Raw genomic sequence first — 17214 nt, 5'->3', positions numbered from 1 at the left:
ATAGGTACTATAACATAATAGCTAAGAACAGGGGCTCCAGGACCAGCTGACTTGGGTTTGAATCCCCGCTCTCCCTCTCCCTTTCTCTATGACTTTGGACAAGTTGTTTAGCCTCAGTTTCCTTATCTGCAAAATGGAGGTAATAAAAGTACATTCTTCATAGGGTTGTTGTAAGGCTTAAATGTCATAATATATATAAAGTGTTGGGGGGGGGGGTAGAGCTCAGTGGCAGAGCACATGATTAGCATGCACAAGGTCCTGGGTTCAATCCCCAGTACATCCATTAAAAAAAGACAAACAGGTAAATAAATAAACCTAATTACCTCCCCCAACAAGATAAGTAATACATAATTTTTTTAAAAAAATAACATGTTTGAACAGTGCATAGCACGTAAGAACTATATATATTTGAAGTTATTATTTTCAATCATTTCCCTGGGGTCACAAGTGAAACTCAGTTGAATGGTGACTTTGTGGACAGATGTCTGACTTAACTGGAACTATTTAAGAACACCACTCTCAATATCCAGGTAGTGATTTATAAAGGAGCAGAGACTCAGGCTCCTCCCTGGATCCCATGATTGAACCAACACACCAACACGTGCAAAACGACACGGGAGAGGACTGGGAAACAAATCCTTCCATCATTTGCATCTCCAGATTTAGAACTAAGAATTCTCAAATAAACAAATGGAGCAGATTTGGAAATGAGGCATCAGCTGCTTCCTCTGGTGACATGAGTAGTGGGAGCACATCAAACGCGAGGGAGACATTTGCCTCGGGACGTCGAAGAGGAGTGACGGCTCAGGATGACCAAAACCTGCAATCTCACGGAAAATGAATTTTCACCATTTCTCCTCATTTTAACTTGTATAATTATAGGAAGTGAATGCATCATTGGTATCATTACAAATGGGTTCATTGTGGCTATAAATACAGCTGAATGGATGCAGACGAAAGCAGTTTCCACAAGCGGCAAGATCCTGCTTTTCCTGAGTGTGTCCAGAATAGCTCTACAAAGCTTCATAATCCTAGAAATTATCTTCAGTTCAACACTCCCATATTTTTATAATGAAGAAATTGTATATGACACATTCAAAGGAAGTTTCGTGTTCTTAAATTACTGTGGCCTCTGGTTTGCTGCCTGGCTCAGTTTCTTCTACTTCGTGAAGATTGCTGATTTCTCCTACCCCCTTTTCCTCAAGCTGAAGTGGAGAATTTCTGGATGGATGTCCTGGCTTCTGTGGCTATCCGTGTTTATTTCCTTGGGCACCTGTGTGTTCTTCCTCAAAAACATCTACACTGTGCACTGTAACAATTACGTTCCTGTCCCCTCCTCCAACTCCACTAAGAAAAAAGTCTCCACTGAGACCAACGTGACCAACTTGGCTGTTCTCTTTCAAATGGGGATCTTCATTCCTCTGATCATGTTCATCCTTACAGCCACCCTGCTGATCGTCTCTCTCAAGAGACACACCCGACACATGTCCAGCAATGCCACAGGTTACAGGGACCCCAGCATGGAGGCTCACCTGGGGGCCATCAAAGCCACCAGCTACTTTCTCATCCTCTACATTTTCAACTCAGTCGCTCTGTTTCTCTATATGTCCAACATCTTTGACATCAGCAGTTTCTGGAGTATCTTGTGCAAAGCCATCATGGCCGCCTACCCTGCTGGCCATTCCATTCTCCTGATTCGGGACAACCCTGGGCTGAGAAGAGCCTGGAAGCGGCTCCAGGCTCGAGTTCATCCGTACAGGGTAGACTCCATGACCCACATGTGAAGAGCGCCACCGCGCCTCTCCCAGCCCACGCTGCCTCTCCCTCACCTGGACCTCTCTCTTCCTGCGCCCTTTCTTCCCCAGACTTGATCTGACCCTTCCGCTTGATGTGTGTTTTGTTTGGGGGTTTGGTTTGTTTTTTTTGTATTGGAGGTTGTTTCTCCCTTTTGCTTCATGGGCGCAATCTTAGTGATGCCTGACATAATTCTTCACCTGAGTCTTCTATTTCTACCTCCCCTGGCTCTATCTAAAGCAGTGAGTCTAGTCACTGGCTATTCATTAGAATCTCCAGGGGAGATTTTTTTTTTTAAATACCAATGTCCAGGCCTGACCGTAAATCAATTAAGTCAGGATTTCTGGAGTTGGAACTCAGACAATTCGTTAAGCTCCCAAGGTGATTCTGGCATCTAGCCAGAATCGATTTAGCCACCAAAATAAAGGAAGGCTTTGCAGTTTGAACTCCTGGCAACTCCTCTTTCCGCATCCACATGCTTTTTAAACAGATTCAGATGATTAAGGAAGGCTTCTGAGTAACAGCTGGAAGTCTTTTATCTCCATGCTCGAAAAGACATAATCTGAATAATTTGGAAATATTAATCAAAATTAACAGTACATAAAACACCCTTCAACCTAAAAATTACTGTCTAAGAATCTTTCCCATAGATAAGATATGGTCATTCATATTCATGTGAAAAAATATGCACAGGAAGGTCTGCACTGCAGGACCCTTCATTAGTGAGGGGACTCAGATATCTGAAATGGAAATCTATTTAAACATTTTTAAAGTGAAACAGATGCATGTGTCCTGAAATGAAAAGATTTCCAATATATTGTTAAGTACAAAATGCAAGCAGATATTTTATAATTCTATTTATATTTTAATGGAATATAAATGCTTCTTGTGTATATGTATGCACATATAAAGTTTCTGGAAGGATGTACCAAAAATGATTTAACATAGGACTTCTGAATAGTGGCACTGGGTATCTGGAGATAAATGAAACATTTACACTTAATGTTATACCTTTCTGCATTGTTTGAACAATTTAGATCATGTATGCATTCATTTAAAATTTTTTAAAGATTTCTATTGATTTTTTATTTATTAGAAAGAGAATTAGCTAAGGACTGTGTATCTTATAGTTGACTGAACCTCTGTTTGTTTTTATTAATAATTCAAACCTCCAAAATCATGAATTAAACATCTCCACTCCAATCACTACCTTCTATTTTCCATTTTATTAGCTCAAGGGCTGCCATGGAAAATCACCAGCTTTTAATCCACGGACATGTCTGTATTATTTGTCTCTCTAACAAGCCCCACCTCTTTACTTTCCTTCGTGCCAGTTTAGATTACTGGTTTCTCACACCCAGATCCTTAAAAATATTTTCAGCATATACAGATGAAGTGAGATGTATCTCATATGCAGACACCTGAGGTTTGCTTTGAGATAATTCAGCAGCGGGCAAAGGAGTAGAGAGGTTTAGATGATTGTATGTTAGTGATTTCTTTCAAACAAGGTCTCGGGTACATGGTGGTTCTTTATACTAGTCTATTTCAGGGTATGTTTGAAATATTTTATTTAACTGAATTATAGAGGACTTTAATTTCCTGGCCCCTGTTTCCGTCACGAATGTTCATCCCCATCGTGGACAATAATCCCACATCTAGATGAACCTGACTATTTAACACCCTATGTATATTTCTAAGCAGCCCGATTCTGCTTGAGGTATCTCATAACTGGATGAAGTTATGTTCCTACAGATTGATGCTCTTCAGCCTCAAATGAGTAACACCATTGGGCATTTCTATCCTGTATTTCCCTAAAGAAGTCATTCATTCACTACCCACGATGACTACCTCATATCTTTTCCTCCAGTCTGTTATCTCTCTGCCTCATTTTCAACTGATGAGGATGCCCTCACATTTTCTGAAAGAAGGAAGTCATCAGGAGGTCATTCCTTCACTTTCCCATTAGCAAATCTACAATTTTCTCCTATGTTCCTAATGTTTCAATAGAAAGAGTGTCACTCTACAAACACAGATACAGAGATCAAGTCGGTGGTTGCAAGAGATGGGAGGTGAGGGGGGTGGGGGAAATGAGTGGACTGGTTTTCTTTTTTTTAGTTTAAATAAAAACAATTTTACAAACTTAAACAAATAAATCTAGGCAAAATATTACGAGCAGACCATAATCATTAATTTGTATGTGGTACTCAAAAATTCTAAGAGCTATTTTACAATGTCCAGTTTCAAAATATAGATGTTGTTGAACACACGTGTACAATATATAATGAAAAATTAGTAGCGGAATTTCAGTTATAGAATATGTATATCTTCAGCTTTACAGATGCTCCCAAACTATTTCCCAATAAAATTCACTAAATTTTCAAACAATGGATTCCACAGTGAAATACTACATAATAATGGAACAAATTCAGATAAATCACAAAAACACGAAATCTGATAAACATAGATATAAGAGAGGATAGATGTTATAGTACCATTTTTAATAATACAAGCATTACCAAAACTACTCTTTGCAATTATAAGACAGTACAATGTAGGGTGACTATTGTCTAGAAAGGCACAAAGGGGGACCTGGATCTTGAGGACATTGTGCTAAGTGGTATAGACCCTAAGGCAGAGAAGGACAAGTACTGTATGATATTACTTATATGTGGAATCTAAAAAAGTCAACCTTGACTACATAACGCCATTTGCAGCAACATGGATGTCCCTGGAGAATGTCATTCTAAGTGAAGGAAGCCAGAAAGAGAAAGAAAAATACCATATGAGATCACTCATATGTGGAATCTAAAAAAAAAAAAAAAAAAGAAAGAAAAAAAGAACCTAAATACAAAAAAGAAACAGACTCACAGACACAGAATACAAACTTGTGGTTGCCAGGGGGGCCGGGGGTGGGAAGGGACAGACTGGGATTTCAAAATTTGTAGATACTGACAGACATATGCAGAATAGATAAACAGGATTACACTGTACAGCACAGGGAAATATATACAAGATCTTGTGGTAGCTCACAGTGAAAAAAAATGTGACAATGAATATACATATCTTCATGTATAACTGAAAAATTGTGGTCGGCACTGGAATTTGACACAACATTGTAAAATGACTATAACTCAATAAAAAATGTTAAAAAAAGAAGTCAAACTTGTAAAAACAGAGAGTAAAATGGTGGTTACTAGGGATGGGGAGTAGAAGGATTAAAGAGATTTTGTTTAGGATACAATTTACAAAGAGTAGTAAATAAGCCCTAGAGATCTAATGCATAGTTGAGTATACAGACAGTAATATTGTATTATAATCATCAAACTTGCTAAGAGACTAGAAGTGAATGAGTCCAACCACTAAAAAGAAAGGATCATTATGGAATGTGATAGAGGAACTAATTATCACTATAGTGGCAGCCATAGTATAATTTATAAATGTATCAGACTAACATGTTGCACACTTTAAATTTTAATGTTACATGTCAAGTATACTTCAATTTAAAAAACAAGAAAGAAAAAATGGTTTAAAAAATTATGGTGATATATACTTTTACTTCACAATTTTATTTGAGAGGATTTATCTTACAGATATACTTGACATAAAAAACATTTGTTGCAATATTATTTAATAGAAAAAAATAGTAAAATCAAAATGTCCATCAACAGACATCCAGACAAAGGAGGAAGAACAGAAGGTAAGTAGGAGAAGAGGAAAGAAAGAAAGAAAGAAAGAAAGAAAGAAAGAAAGAAAGAAAGAAAGAGAAAGAACACAAAACGTGCTTATATATGGCTATGGAACAGCTTCCAAATGTATCATTAGGACCGAAAAAAAAAAAAAAAACCCAAGTTTAAAAAGCAGTACCTTTACTATGCTATTTTTTGTATTTAAGTGTGTTTTTTAAAAATACTTGAACATGTAGGTACTTTTCTCTCTGTAAGAATTTATTAAGAAACTAATAACATTGTTTTCTTCCAAAGAAGTCAATTGTGTGGCTGGGAGACAGGAGTAGAAGGGAAACTTTTTGCTGTATGTATTTTTATATCTTCTGAATTCCCCGTGGTATAAGCATATAATCTATTCAAGAAATGCATAAAAATAAAACTGGAGCTATTTTGTGGTATGTGTTACTAAACATTCAGAACGTAGTCATGTTTACTATATAAAGCACACCATGCTTACTATAAAATGCTTACTGTGATGTCCACTGCCACTCCTGAGTCTGCGTATCTTTGGTCTGTTTTCAGCCACAAGTGGCACAAAGATTTTTTCCTGGGTAATCAAGCCCTAGCATACGTGCAGCAACGTGGGTGGACTTAGAGATTATAATCCTAAGTGAAGTCAGTCAGACAGAGAAAGACAAATATCATACGATGTCATTTATATGTGGAATCTAAAAAAATGACACAAATGAACTTATTTACAAAACAGAAACAGACTCACAGACATAGAAACAAACTTATGGTCACCCAAGGAGAAAGGGGAGGGAGAGGTAAATTAGGAGTTTGGGGTTAGCAGATACTAACTAGCATACATTGAACAGATGAACAAGGTCCTACTGTTCAGCACAAGGAACTATATTCAATATCTTATAATAACCTATTATGAAATAGAGTATGTGTATGTGTAACTGCATCACTTTGCTATACACCAGAAACTAACACAACATTGTAAATCAACTATACTTCAAAAAAAAAAAAAGAAGAATTAGCATATGATATGTGACAGCCACTCTCAGTAGGCCAGGAGTACTCTCAATGTGTGTCATCTTGGATTATGGAGGACATATGTCTCTGGTCCGATAAATTTTGAAATGTGCTGTGTTAAACAGTAAACAGGTTTCTCATGACAGTTCTCCTCCGAGCCTTTAATTTGCCAAGATGCACTGTGAACCTCTATTTGGGCGTTTTAGGATAAGTTCCTATATTGTGTGTTTTGAATGGCATTGTTTATTACTAGATGTATAAATCAATTTTGTTACTGAACATCCCCTCCTTTTGGGCTTTCTGATCTCTTATCCTTCCTGCCTGATGCTTACATTTCTAAAATGGTTTAAGTGTGTTCACTTGTTTTTATTTCCTTCCTTGTCCTAAACTTGAGGTGAAATTTTTTCAGACTAAAGAATGCTCACTGAGGTTTCTATCACCTTAAAGTCTTTGTCTACTTAATAAGTGTTTGCTCATAAACCTAAAATGTAGAACATTTCTCTAATTGAGTCCTTTATTTTTTATATATAAAAGAAAACGTTTCTAATTCACCTTCACTATTGGTATGACAAGCCCTGGAAAGCTGCCTAATTTCTACTATATTATTGATAAAGTAACATCTCCCATATCATGAGCTGGCTTTTTAACAGAAAGAATTTATTCTACATAGCACTAGAGCAAGGGTAACCTACAGTCAAGTTGAAAAGGCCAAACAGATGTGCATGTAAAAAACTAGAGCCTAAACATCAACTGAAAACAAACTTCTATAGAATCAGTAATTAAGAGAGTGCTCAAAGAAGAAAACTGTGTTGAACCTTTTAAAAATTGAATCACTTAACCACAAAGGTAGCAGCAATCACGACAAAATTTCAAACGTGGAAACTGCAAGAAATGTTAAGAATCTTTGTTTATCCTTGATAAATAACTAACATTTCCAAATTTTTATTTCCTCCTCTATAAAATGAGAGGGATAATAACACTGACCTCACAGGAGAGTCCAGAACAATTATTAAGATAATGTGCAGATGGTAACTGACTAATACAAGATGGCCATTTTGTGATTTTTCAAAAAGCCACAGCGGGGGTAGCAGCTAATATTGGATCACCAATCTCCAGACCTTAATCTGTGATAAATTCACCACATAAAACTAATTCCACCTACTCTTCTTACCTGCAAAGAATTACATTAAATTCCTCCTAAAATAGGGGAACTACTTCCTTTTCTCGTCAAGAAAAAGCAGAGGGTTTCCCTAAGGGTCTCATTCTCTGAACTTGAATGTCCATGGACTTGTAAGAGAGGATAGATAAAGGCAAAGAGCAAAATGCAAGAAAGACCTTGAAACTGTCAAGCCAGGAAAGAGAAGCTACAGGCCACTTGAATCGATTCAGAGCAGGTGTGGACTTTAGCCTGAGTCATCGCTCATGACCTGAAGCGAAAAGGGCCACTCTCTGGAAAGAAAAAAAGGGTAAGCTACTCTCCCCCATTTCATAACCAGTCTGTAGGACACTCTTTAGCATGGCCACCTCTTGTGGAGTCCTCATTGGGCCAAACACGCAGCTGCACTGGCCACAATTCTTCACACGTGCCATCCTTAAAAGCTACCAACAAGTAGTAAGCCTTTTTGTTGACACCGTGAAAGCCATCCAGGACGGAACATGAGTGTGCCAGGTGTGAAACACACCATCATTATTCCTCATTTCACCCCTCCTGAGGACTCCGTTGTTTAAAAAAAAAAAAAAGTATTTGTTATTCAAAATGATGGCATGCTTCCACATACTGCAAATGGATTCTGAATAACATACTGGATGCTGAGAAAAATGGTAGGCGGATTCTGTCAACGCCTTTTCCCACATCACACATTCTCAGGGGCTGCAGACATTAAGTCAACGAATATCAAAACATAGTTATTGGCAGGTGGAAATAGGGCATCAAAGCCATCACCTGAGAGAAAAACATGTATGGAAACAAACTCCTCACCAAGCAGCTTCCCAAAGCAAGTAATAGATAATCGGGGAAGCACGTGTCACATGTCACAATTCTTTGTCACTGTTTCCTGGTAATGTTGTGAGGTTTTATTTTCTTGTGAGATAGCCTGACTGCTAGAAGCTATTAAATGCCTCATAACTCAAATTCTCAGGTATGGCTTTTTTAAAAATGAGGTTGCCAATACTTACAAAAACGTAATAAAGTTATTTATAAATCGCCAAAAAAATTACAGAAGTGAAATTAAAATCGTTTCAAGGGTTTTTTTAATTATTATTTTTATGAAAGTAATACTGGCTTTTGGTCAAAAAAAATATATATCAAATGCTGAAAAGGTGTTTTGTGAAAAGCATCAGTCTCCTTCCTGCCTCACCTAAATTTCCACTCCCCAGAAGCTATGTTTATATTGATTTCTGACTTCAGCTTCTGTGGTGGTTACTCTCATAAGTTCAAATATACACATACACATACACATATACACACTGTTTAGCCATCTGTAAACAATATTCATTGACTCATCACTGTAAAATATGAGCACTCAGACGTCACTTACATTGCCCTCAAATTTCCTCCATCTTCCTTCCCAGTTTTGAGAGTTAAATGACTACTTTTAGCTCTCATTCTCATTGCCTTTAAATTACTGAATGATCATTTTGTTTCAATTTCTTGTTCTACTATTTTTTTATAGTCAATGCCTATCAACTGCACATTATACAAAAAGAGTATATTAGCTCCCCCCGTCTTTCCATTGGCTTCTCCCATTTTCCACTTTTTAACTTCTGAAAGCAGTACGTTCCTTTTACGTTGTTATATGCTCTTTGTAACTATAATTCAGTCTTCTCTACATTATCTATGAATTTATTTTGAATGTGGAAAACCAATAAGCAGTAATCTTCATATTGTTACTACAAGGGTTATTAGACTTAGGACCAAAAAAAGCTTTCCATTAAATTCAATGACACAATCAATAGACCTAGATAAAAGGAGACTGTTCCCAGCAAGAAAATTAAATGCATTCTATTGTCTTCCACTCCAGCATTTATTCAGCAGCACGCAAGAGTTCAGTTCAGGTTTGTGATGATTCTGCTCAATTATTCTTTGTTTAGACCACACATACATCCCGCAAAAAGGTAAGTATATACTTTACTGTTTCCTCAAAGGAATTCAAGTTTTTGACCACACTACTATCAGTTAGATGTAATCCACATTTTTTTTTGAGAAGCAGCTTTCTCAAAGCCCTTTATTATCCTTTTATTCCATTCTTTACATTGTCATCATTGGAAATTCCTTCACTGAATGTCTGTTATATCCATCAACTCTTTCCTAGATCTCCTATCTTACTTTTTAATTGAAATACATTTGACACATAACATTGTGTGAGTTTAAGACGTATAACATGTTAATGTGATACATTTACATACTGTAATATGACTGCCATTGTAGCACTAATTAGCACCTCTTATGTTACATAATGATCCTTTTTCAGTGGTTGGAATCATTAGGTTCTAGTCTCTTTGCAAGTTTAATGATTATGATACAATACTGCTGTCTGTAGTCACAATACTGTGCATTAGCTTTCTAGGGCTTATTTACTACTTGTGTTGCAGAAAAATGTGTTACAGCTCAGCATTATAGCTAGGTACTACAGCCTGTTGTCACAGCTCAGTTGTGACAGCAACCTGGATCCAGGCGAGAGACCACTCAGAGAGTCGGAGAACTCAGGTTTATTACACCAGGAGGCCCAGAAGAGATAACACTCCAAGCTCTGGACCCCACCTGTAGCTTTACACCGGCTTTTATAGGCGGCCAGTTTACACTCTGCAACATCATATGTAAATCAGGTATAAGGAAAGTTGACTAATTAAGAACAAGCTTTGTAGAAATGGACCAATCAGGAGGGAGACAAATAACCAATCAGGAGGGAGACAAATAACCAATCAGGAGTGAGCTCCATGCAAATGAAGTACTACAAGTGGACCAATCAGAAGTGAGAAAAATAACCAATCAGGAGTGAAGGAAATAACCAATCAGAAGTGAGCTCAGGGAACCAATAGAATTTTAGGGGTAAGTAAGCCGGTTCAGAGGCAAAAAAGTGAGATAGAGGCTCTGGGCCAGGGAACCGAATGGTGCTGGCAGGAGAGTAGTGGCCCTACTTCGGGGTCCTGCTGGTCTTTTTATGGGGCTTCCCGCCTCACTTGTTGTAAGTTTGTACCCTTAAACAACATCTGTTCAATCTCCCCACCCCCCTAGTTCCATGGTAGCTACTATTTCACTGTTTTTACCCTTTCTTTTATTATTTCCTCCCTTAATTACTAGAACACATCCTCAAGTAACTTACTCAGAAAGGTTACCGTAAGAAAGTAAATTTTCTTAGTCCTTGAATGTTTGGAAATGTTTTTATTTTGTCCTCACTCAATTGGTACTTTGGTTAATTCTAGGTCTAAAATCATTTCCCTTGAATACTTAGAAGAAATTTCATTATCTTTGAGCATAATTGGAAATCAGAATAGAACCTGTGTCTTTGTTCTTTGAAGGTTTTTGTATTTTCTTTCTCTGGAAGATTTCAGGATCTTCTTTTTATCCTTGGTGACTCCCTAGTATTGCACTACAACTGGATATAACAGATCTGACTACAGTGACCATATAATGCCTATCATTTTTTAATTCTTTTTTTTTTTGAAGTGTAGTTGATTTACAATGTTAGTTTCATGTGTACAGCAAAGCAATTCAGTTACACATATACATACTCTTTTATATTTTTTCAGATTCTTTTCCATTACAGCTTACTACAAGAAATTGAATATAGTTCAGTCTAATATTTTCAATGTAACAAAGTCTGGAAGCTGGAGAAAATGCTCCAGGAAATGATTAAAAACCAGGGATCTGTCTAGCTTTTTATCCAATCCACCCTTATCATGTTATTGAACCTCTTATTCGTGGCCACAAGGATAGCTGCTACACACCAAGATATAATGTCTCCATTACAGGCAGCTGGGTATATGGACTCCCCTGCCAGGAAATCTGTAGAAGAAATTATTTTTAATTGTACATGCTTTTACTTTAAACAAAATCAAAGTACTTATGAGAAACAAGGGAGAATAATCACGGCTTAGGCAATTACTAACAAATGTTCCATTATTTAAGACCAATTCAGGGTTTAGCAATCAAAAGACCATATCTTTCATCAGCCCTAAGAAATTTTCTTCTATTTAAAAAAAAAAAAAAAATCTCCCTCTCCATTTTCTCTGATCTTGCTCCCTGAAATTCCATTCAGCCAGATTCTAGACCTCCTGGATTAAATATCCATGTCTCTTATCCCTTCTGTTCTCATTTTTATCTTCAATTTTTGCCTTGCATTCAAAGAAATGACCTTGACTTCATCTTATTTTTACTGAAGTCATATATTAACTGAATGTAATTTAAATCATGTTTTTAATTTCTAAAAGCTTCTCATTTATTTTTAATAGCATCCTTTTCTTATTTTATGGATATAATATCTTCTCTGCCTTCTCTGAGGATAGACGTTTGAAGTTTTTAAGTGTCTTTTGATCTTTATTTCTTCAGGGGTCATTTATTCTGAATGTTTTAGCTTGGCGTTCTCTTTCAGGCTGTGGATTTTGCTGTTTCTGAGAGTCCCTGATTACTAATTCATGAAGGAAGATGAAAGTCTGTTTTGCATAAGTAAGTATTGCTCCCCAGTAAGACAGTCTCTTGAATAGAAAGGCTGGTCTAGAGCTAGACTTTGTAACCAGGTCATCTGGTCAGTCAGGATGGGCTTCTGACAACTGGTTTTTCTTTTAGTTATGAGGGTAAGGAATCTGATATTAGCATGGAAATCTAAAATGTCATAATTAGAAGGAATTTATTTAACGTGCAAATACCCAAACTAGAAGTCCTAGTTCTTCCTGGGAAATGTACTTAATTTCTGTAGAAAAGAACTGTCAACATGGGGGCTGTCAATGGTTCTGACTGCAGTGGTGGGAAAATGGTTGGAAGGGGTCACTGACACAGCTATCTGGCAGACAAAATTTTAACAAGGCCCCTGGTTTTGCACCATGCCTCACTCCCACTATCCAGAGCTAGGAATTCTACATCCAGGGCCCTCGACCTAGCAAGCTGATTGGCCACCACATTCCCCAAGGTCTACCATGTGCATATTCTGGGCATCATCTCTACTCCACTTCACCCACAATATGCTTTCACTGACGGTCCACATCCAAGAAACAAAATGAAATCTCTAGTCTGCTGTTGGCCATCCCCACTCCTCTCTCTTCATTATTATTTTTCCCCAATGGAAGCTCAGAAGAAAGAGGAAGCAAATGCATTTGTTTGGTCTAACATTAAATTAGAAATGTCATACACTTTTTTATTATACAAGTACCTCCAAGCAAATTTCAGAAGTTTAACCTTTGGTGCCCACAACGTTTTATCATGAACTATCTTGTATTGCCCAAATCTTAATTTGGGATCATAAAGATGCCCCAAAACGGGTTTCCTACATGACATTTCTAAGGAAAATTTTGAACTGGAACGCTAACTCCATTGATAACACGTTTACTTTGATTTGGTTTTATGCCAGTGCTTTTCTCACCTGTTAACAGACGTGCTAATTCCATTATGTGGCCCCCTGGGGAAACTGTATCAGTTGATGAAACAGGGGCAGCTCCCAGTTCCCTTTCCTTAGCGGTTTCAAAGAAAATTTCCAGGAAGCTTAAATTCGTGAAAGCTGATTGTTGGACTGGAGATGAGAGGTTTTACAATAAGTTAAGTGATTAGTTAAGTGGTACTCTACTTAAAGAAAAACATCTATACGGGAACTCTTAGAGCAAACTCTACACAGCTATGTGCATGTCCCTCAGCATCATCTCAGGAAGTTTTTTCATAAGAACATAAGAACAAACAGAAAAGATAAAAGCAGAATTTCAGCCACACCAGCCAACTCTAACTTGCCTGCCACGTATATAAGAAGGCATATAAGAGGGCAGTTTAAGGGAGAAGGAAGGAGACATACTGGATGTTGGTGTCACAGTAAGAGGAAAGGGGTTGCAGGTAATCACTCTGCAGATGCTGAAGACATGCTGGTGACGGACATGTATTTGGCCTGGAGACCACCTTCTACCTTTATCTAGCAGCCAGGCTCAGAGCAGGAGAGAGTATCTTGAGTGGGATGAGTGTAACATGAAATGGATGAGTTTTGCCAGAATTATGTTTTCACCCACTAGGTGGATGGGGGGGGAGCAGGCTACTTGAATATTAAACTAATTCCTTTTCTTTTTTTTCTTTTTTTTTGAGTTTGGAACAGAAAAAGGTTTACTGCAGGGCCAAGCAAGGACAACGGGCAGCTGGTGCTCAAAAAACCCAGTCCTAAACTAATTATTTTTAAAATGTTAAGATGCTTTTGCACACATTCAATTTGCAAATTTTAAAATTCATCCCTACTTTATGTGGGAGCTCATCTGGGATTTTAAAATATCCGCACGGTGCTTACATCTGCACATAAACCAATTCTAAATGCCAAACTAGAATCTGAAGTAAAATCATCGCCAAGCAGGGCCCAGGACCAGTGAGAGACAAGGGACAAAAGACTGAGAAGTGGTGAGAATAGATGACATGGACCTTCAGAAGGCACTGTTGATATCAGAAATGGGGGTGAATTATAATGAGACTGACTTTGAAAGAGAACCGCAGATGCTCAAAAAGCCCAAGGTGGGTCCGTGATGCATTCTGCTTCCCCTGCGTGCTCTCCCTGAGCAAACTCCTGCATTCTCATTACTCAAGCCCCTCAAAAAGCCAATGGCTTCTCAATGTGCATCTGTCCCAAATCTCACTCTTGAACCCCAAGCCCTCTCTAGCCCCACAGTCCTTTCTCCTTATCTTCTTTTTGGACCCAGATTTTTGCTAAACTAATAACTCTTTCTCTAACAATCCTCTGCCTTGCAAGCGAAAGCTCTTTCAGTGTCAAGAACTATTATGGACTGGCATTTATAGCCGAGATTAAAAATAACCCGCAGCAGACTGCCTGTAAGATACGGTTTTCTGAGAACCTGCCGGCCTTGGGAATGCAAACCAGAAAATGATCCAATTGCCACAGACACTTCCTAGAGAAAACTGCCATTTGCATCTGCAAACCAGATCCCAGGATGGCTGCAAATAAATCAGTGGCTCGTTCAAACCACAACCCAGGCACAGACTGAAAGCACAAGTGGAGATGGGCTTGGGATGAGGAGTGAAAAGGACACAGCTCTGGAAATCGGGATGAATGGGCCCATGTCACTGTCAAAACAGAAGGGTGGGCAGTGCATTCCCCCGTGTCTAACTCTAACCTGGCTCTGAGCTTTATTGACAGAGTTCCTTCACTTTGATGGGTGTCATTTTCAACTGCTAACCCTCCCACCCCCACACCCCCAGAGATACCTTCCTATACTTTCATTAACTAAATCCTTTTTAACAATGTCATCATTGCCAAGGACACATTTTCAGACCTGGAACAAACAGAAGTGATTTTACCGAAAACATGTCACTCACTATACTGTGATAGTAATACCCACCATGAGCACAAAGTAGAAACAAAGTCCAGTTTTATCTTGCTTAAAACAGATTTTCCTGAATTCACTTCCATCCACATACCTGAATATAACAATTCCCTTCCCATTTCACCTTCTGTATGGCTCTCTAAACATCATGTCATAAAATATCAATTAAAAAATTTAAAACCCGTTTTCTTTAAGAGTCTACTCTTCCAAATTCCAACCTGGTTTCCCTAATAGGCTGTGACCTCTGTTCTGCGGCTTCAACTCGATGTCTACACTAAACCTTCCCTGCTAAGCAACGCCACAAAGTTTGTCTGTATGAGTCCAGAACAGGCTGGGCTTATGCTGCGAAACACCTGCTCCTATTGTCCTGGTTTCCAGGGAAAACACCGAAGTATTTAGGGGTGAAGGGGCATCATGTCAGCAGCTTCCTCTCACACAGTTCAGAAAAAAAAAAAAAGTAATATGTATACAGTCAGCCTTCTATAGCCATGGGTTCCACAGTCTCAAATTCAACCAAAACCGGAGATCAAAAATATTAAAATTTCCAGAACGTTCCAAAAAGCAAAACTTGAATCTGCCAGTGCCTGGCAACTATTTACACAGCATTTACATTGAATTTACAACTATTTACATAGCATTTCCATTTCATGAGGTATTGTAAGTAATCTAGGGATGATTTAAAATACAGGGGAGGACACGGAAGGTTATATGCAAACATGACATCATTTCATATAAGGGACTTGAACATCCTCAGATTTTGGCATGGGGGGACAGTGATTGGAACCAATCCCCCACAGATGCCAAGGGACAACTGTATACATCTTTAGAGAAACAGAACAGTATCAAGCCATGCAGCAATGGTAACACTTCTGTCATCTGCACAAAGGGTATGCAGAAATCCTTTCTGCTCGTCTTGCAACTCATCTAGAAATATGAAAGTAAATCAAAATAACAGTTAAAAGAAAGAAAAGTCATCTTAGGAGCATGGTGAGCTTTAACAGAAATAACAGCTATGAAAAAAATGCTCTATAAAGTGCTGGGTAAATGTTTTTAAACTGAAAATTCTACTATTTAAGAGATCCAATTAAATTCATTTTCCCTAAAAAAAAATCTCAAGTTTCAACGGCTTAAGAAAACACAAGTTTATTTCTTGTTCCTTCAAAGCCCTCTGCAGGCCCAAGTATCCAAGGGCAGCTGTTCTCCAGCTCAGAGATTCAGGGCGCTTGGAGCTAATGTTCCACCACTCAAACGAGGCCCTGAAGTCACCTTGGCAGGAGAAGAGAGCTCGTGAGCTGCTGCACTTGCTCTTGTGCGTTGGTGAGAATGTCACAAATCTCCTTCCACTCACAGCCCATCCATTGGCCGGAACTGATGACACAGGCACACCCACCTGTAAGGGGGTGCGGGAAATGCAGGGACTCCCAGGCCATATATGTGCGGCATTCCTGTCTCTGCTCCCGTATCTCCTCAAGCTCCCATTTTCTGCTGAACTAAAAACCCTTGTCTTTCACAAGATAAGTAGAAAAGGAAAAGGAGAAGAAAGGTACACATCTTACTTTATTCCCCTGTGTCTCTTCTGATCCCTTCCCAATGACCCCAGGCAAACTCAGCAGGAGGCACCGCCTGTTTCAGGAATTGCCCCGATCCCACCACCCCTCTTCAGAAATGCAGTGGCTGACACTTGTCCAAGTAGAAAACAATGCTCTCCATCACAGGTATCATAGATTTGGGGTCTTGATCAGACAGCAAATGAAGACCAGCATTAAGAATAAAGACAGGCAAATAGTGAGGAATAATCATTCAAGCATTTTTCAAAATCCACAAATACTGATCAACACCCAGTGTGCACCTACATGCTTCACATTTAATATTCTCAACAGCTTGTTTACACCCATCCAAGTTCCAGCCACTTTAGAACAGACATTTTCAAAGTCACAGTACAGGGCAAAAGGTATTTCTGAAGTGAGAGCAACAACATTCTCTTCTTGGACCACAGAATGTAAATAACACCCCCCCCAACACACACGCACGCGCGTGCGCAGAGCACAGGCTAACAGCATCAAACACCAGGAGGGGGAGGAAGAATGAGCCTCTAGGGAGACACTCAAGTGATCTTAAAGCAGGGCAGTAATTGAACAAAGCACAGGGCTCTTTGGATTTTACTGATGTATGCACCCAGAGAAAGGCCATTAAGCAG

At 38.6% G+C, this 17214-nt stretch overlaps 1 protein-coding gene across 1 annotated transcript; it reads left to right on the top strand.

The window, feature by feature from the left end:
* On the top strand, window positions 1–1966 carry TAS2R39 (taste 2 receptor member 39). Its single transcript, XM_074367883.1, has one exon. The coding sequence runs from the start codon at window positions 810–812 to the stop codon at window positions 1782–1784; it is 975 nt and encodes a 324-aa protein (XP_074223984.1). The 5' UTR covers window positions 1–809; the 3' UTR covers window positions 1785–1966.
* Window positions 1967–17214: the final 15248 nt, after the last annotated feature.

This window comes from Camelus bactrianus, chromosome 7, assembly GCF_048773025.1.
Source record: "Camelus bactrianus isolate YW-2024 breed Bactrian camel chromosome 7, ASM4877302v1, whole genome shotgun sequence".
NCBI classification, from domain to species: Eukaryota; Metazoa; Chordata; class Mammalia; order Artiodactyla; family Camelidae; genus Camelus; species Camelus bactrianus.
The sequence above is the reverse complement of the archived record's forward strand: the minus strand, read 5'-3'. Positions and strand labels throughout refer to the sequence as shown.

Coding starts and splice junctions, on each gene's coding strand:
- TAS2R39 (XM_074367883.1), top strand. CDS start 810: ATGACCAAAACCTGCAATCTCACGGAAAATGAATTTTCACCATTTCTC.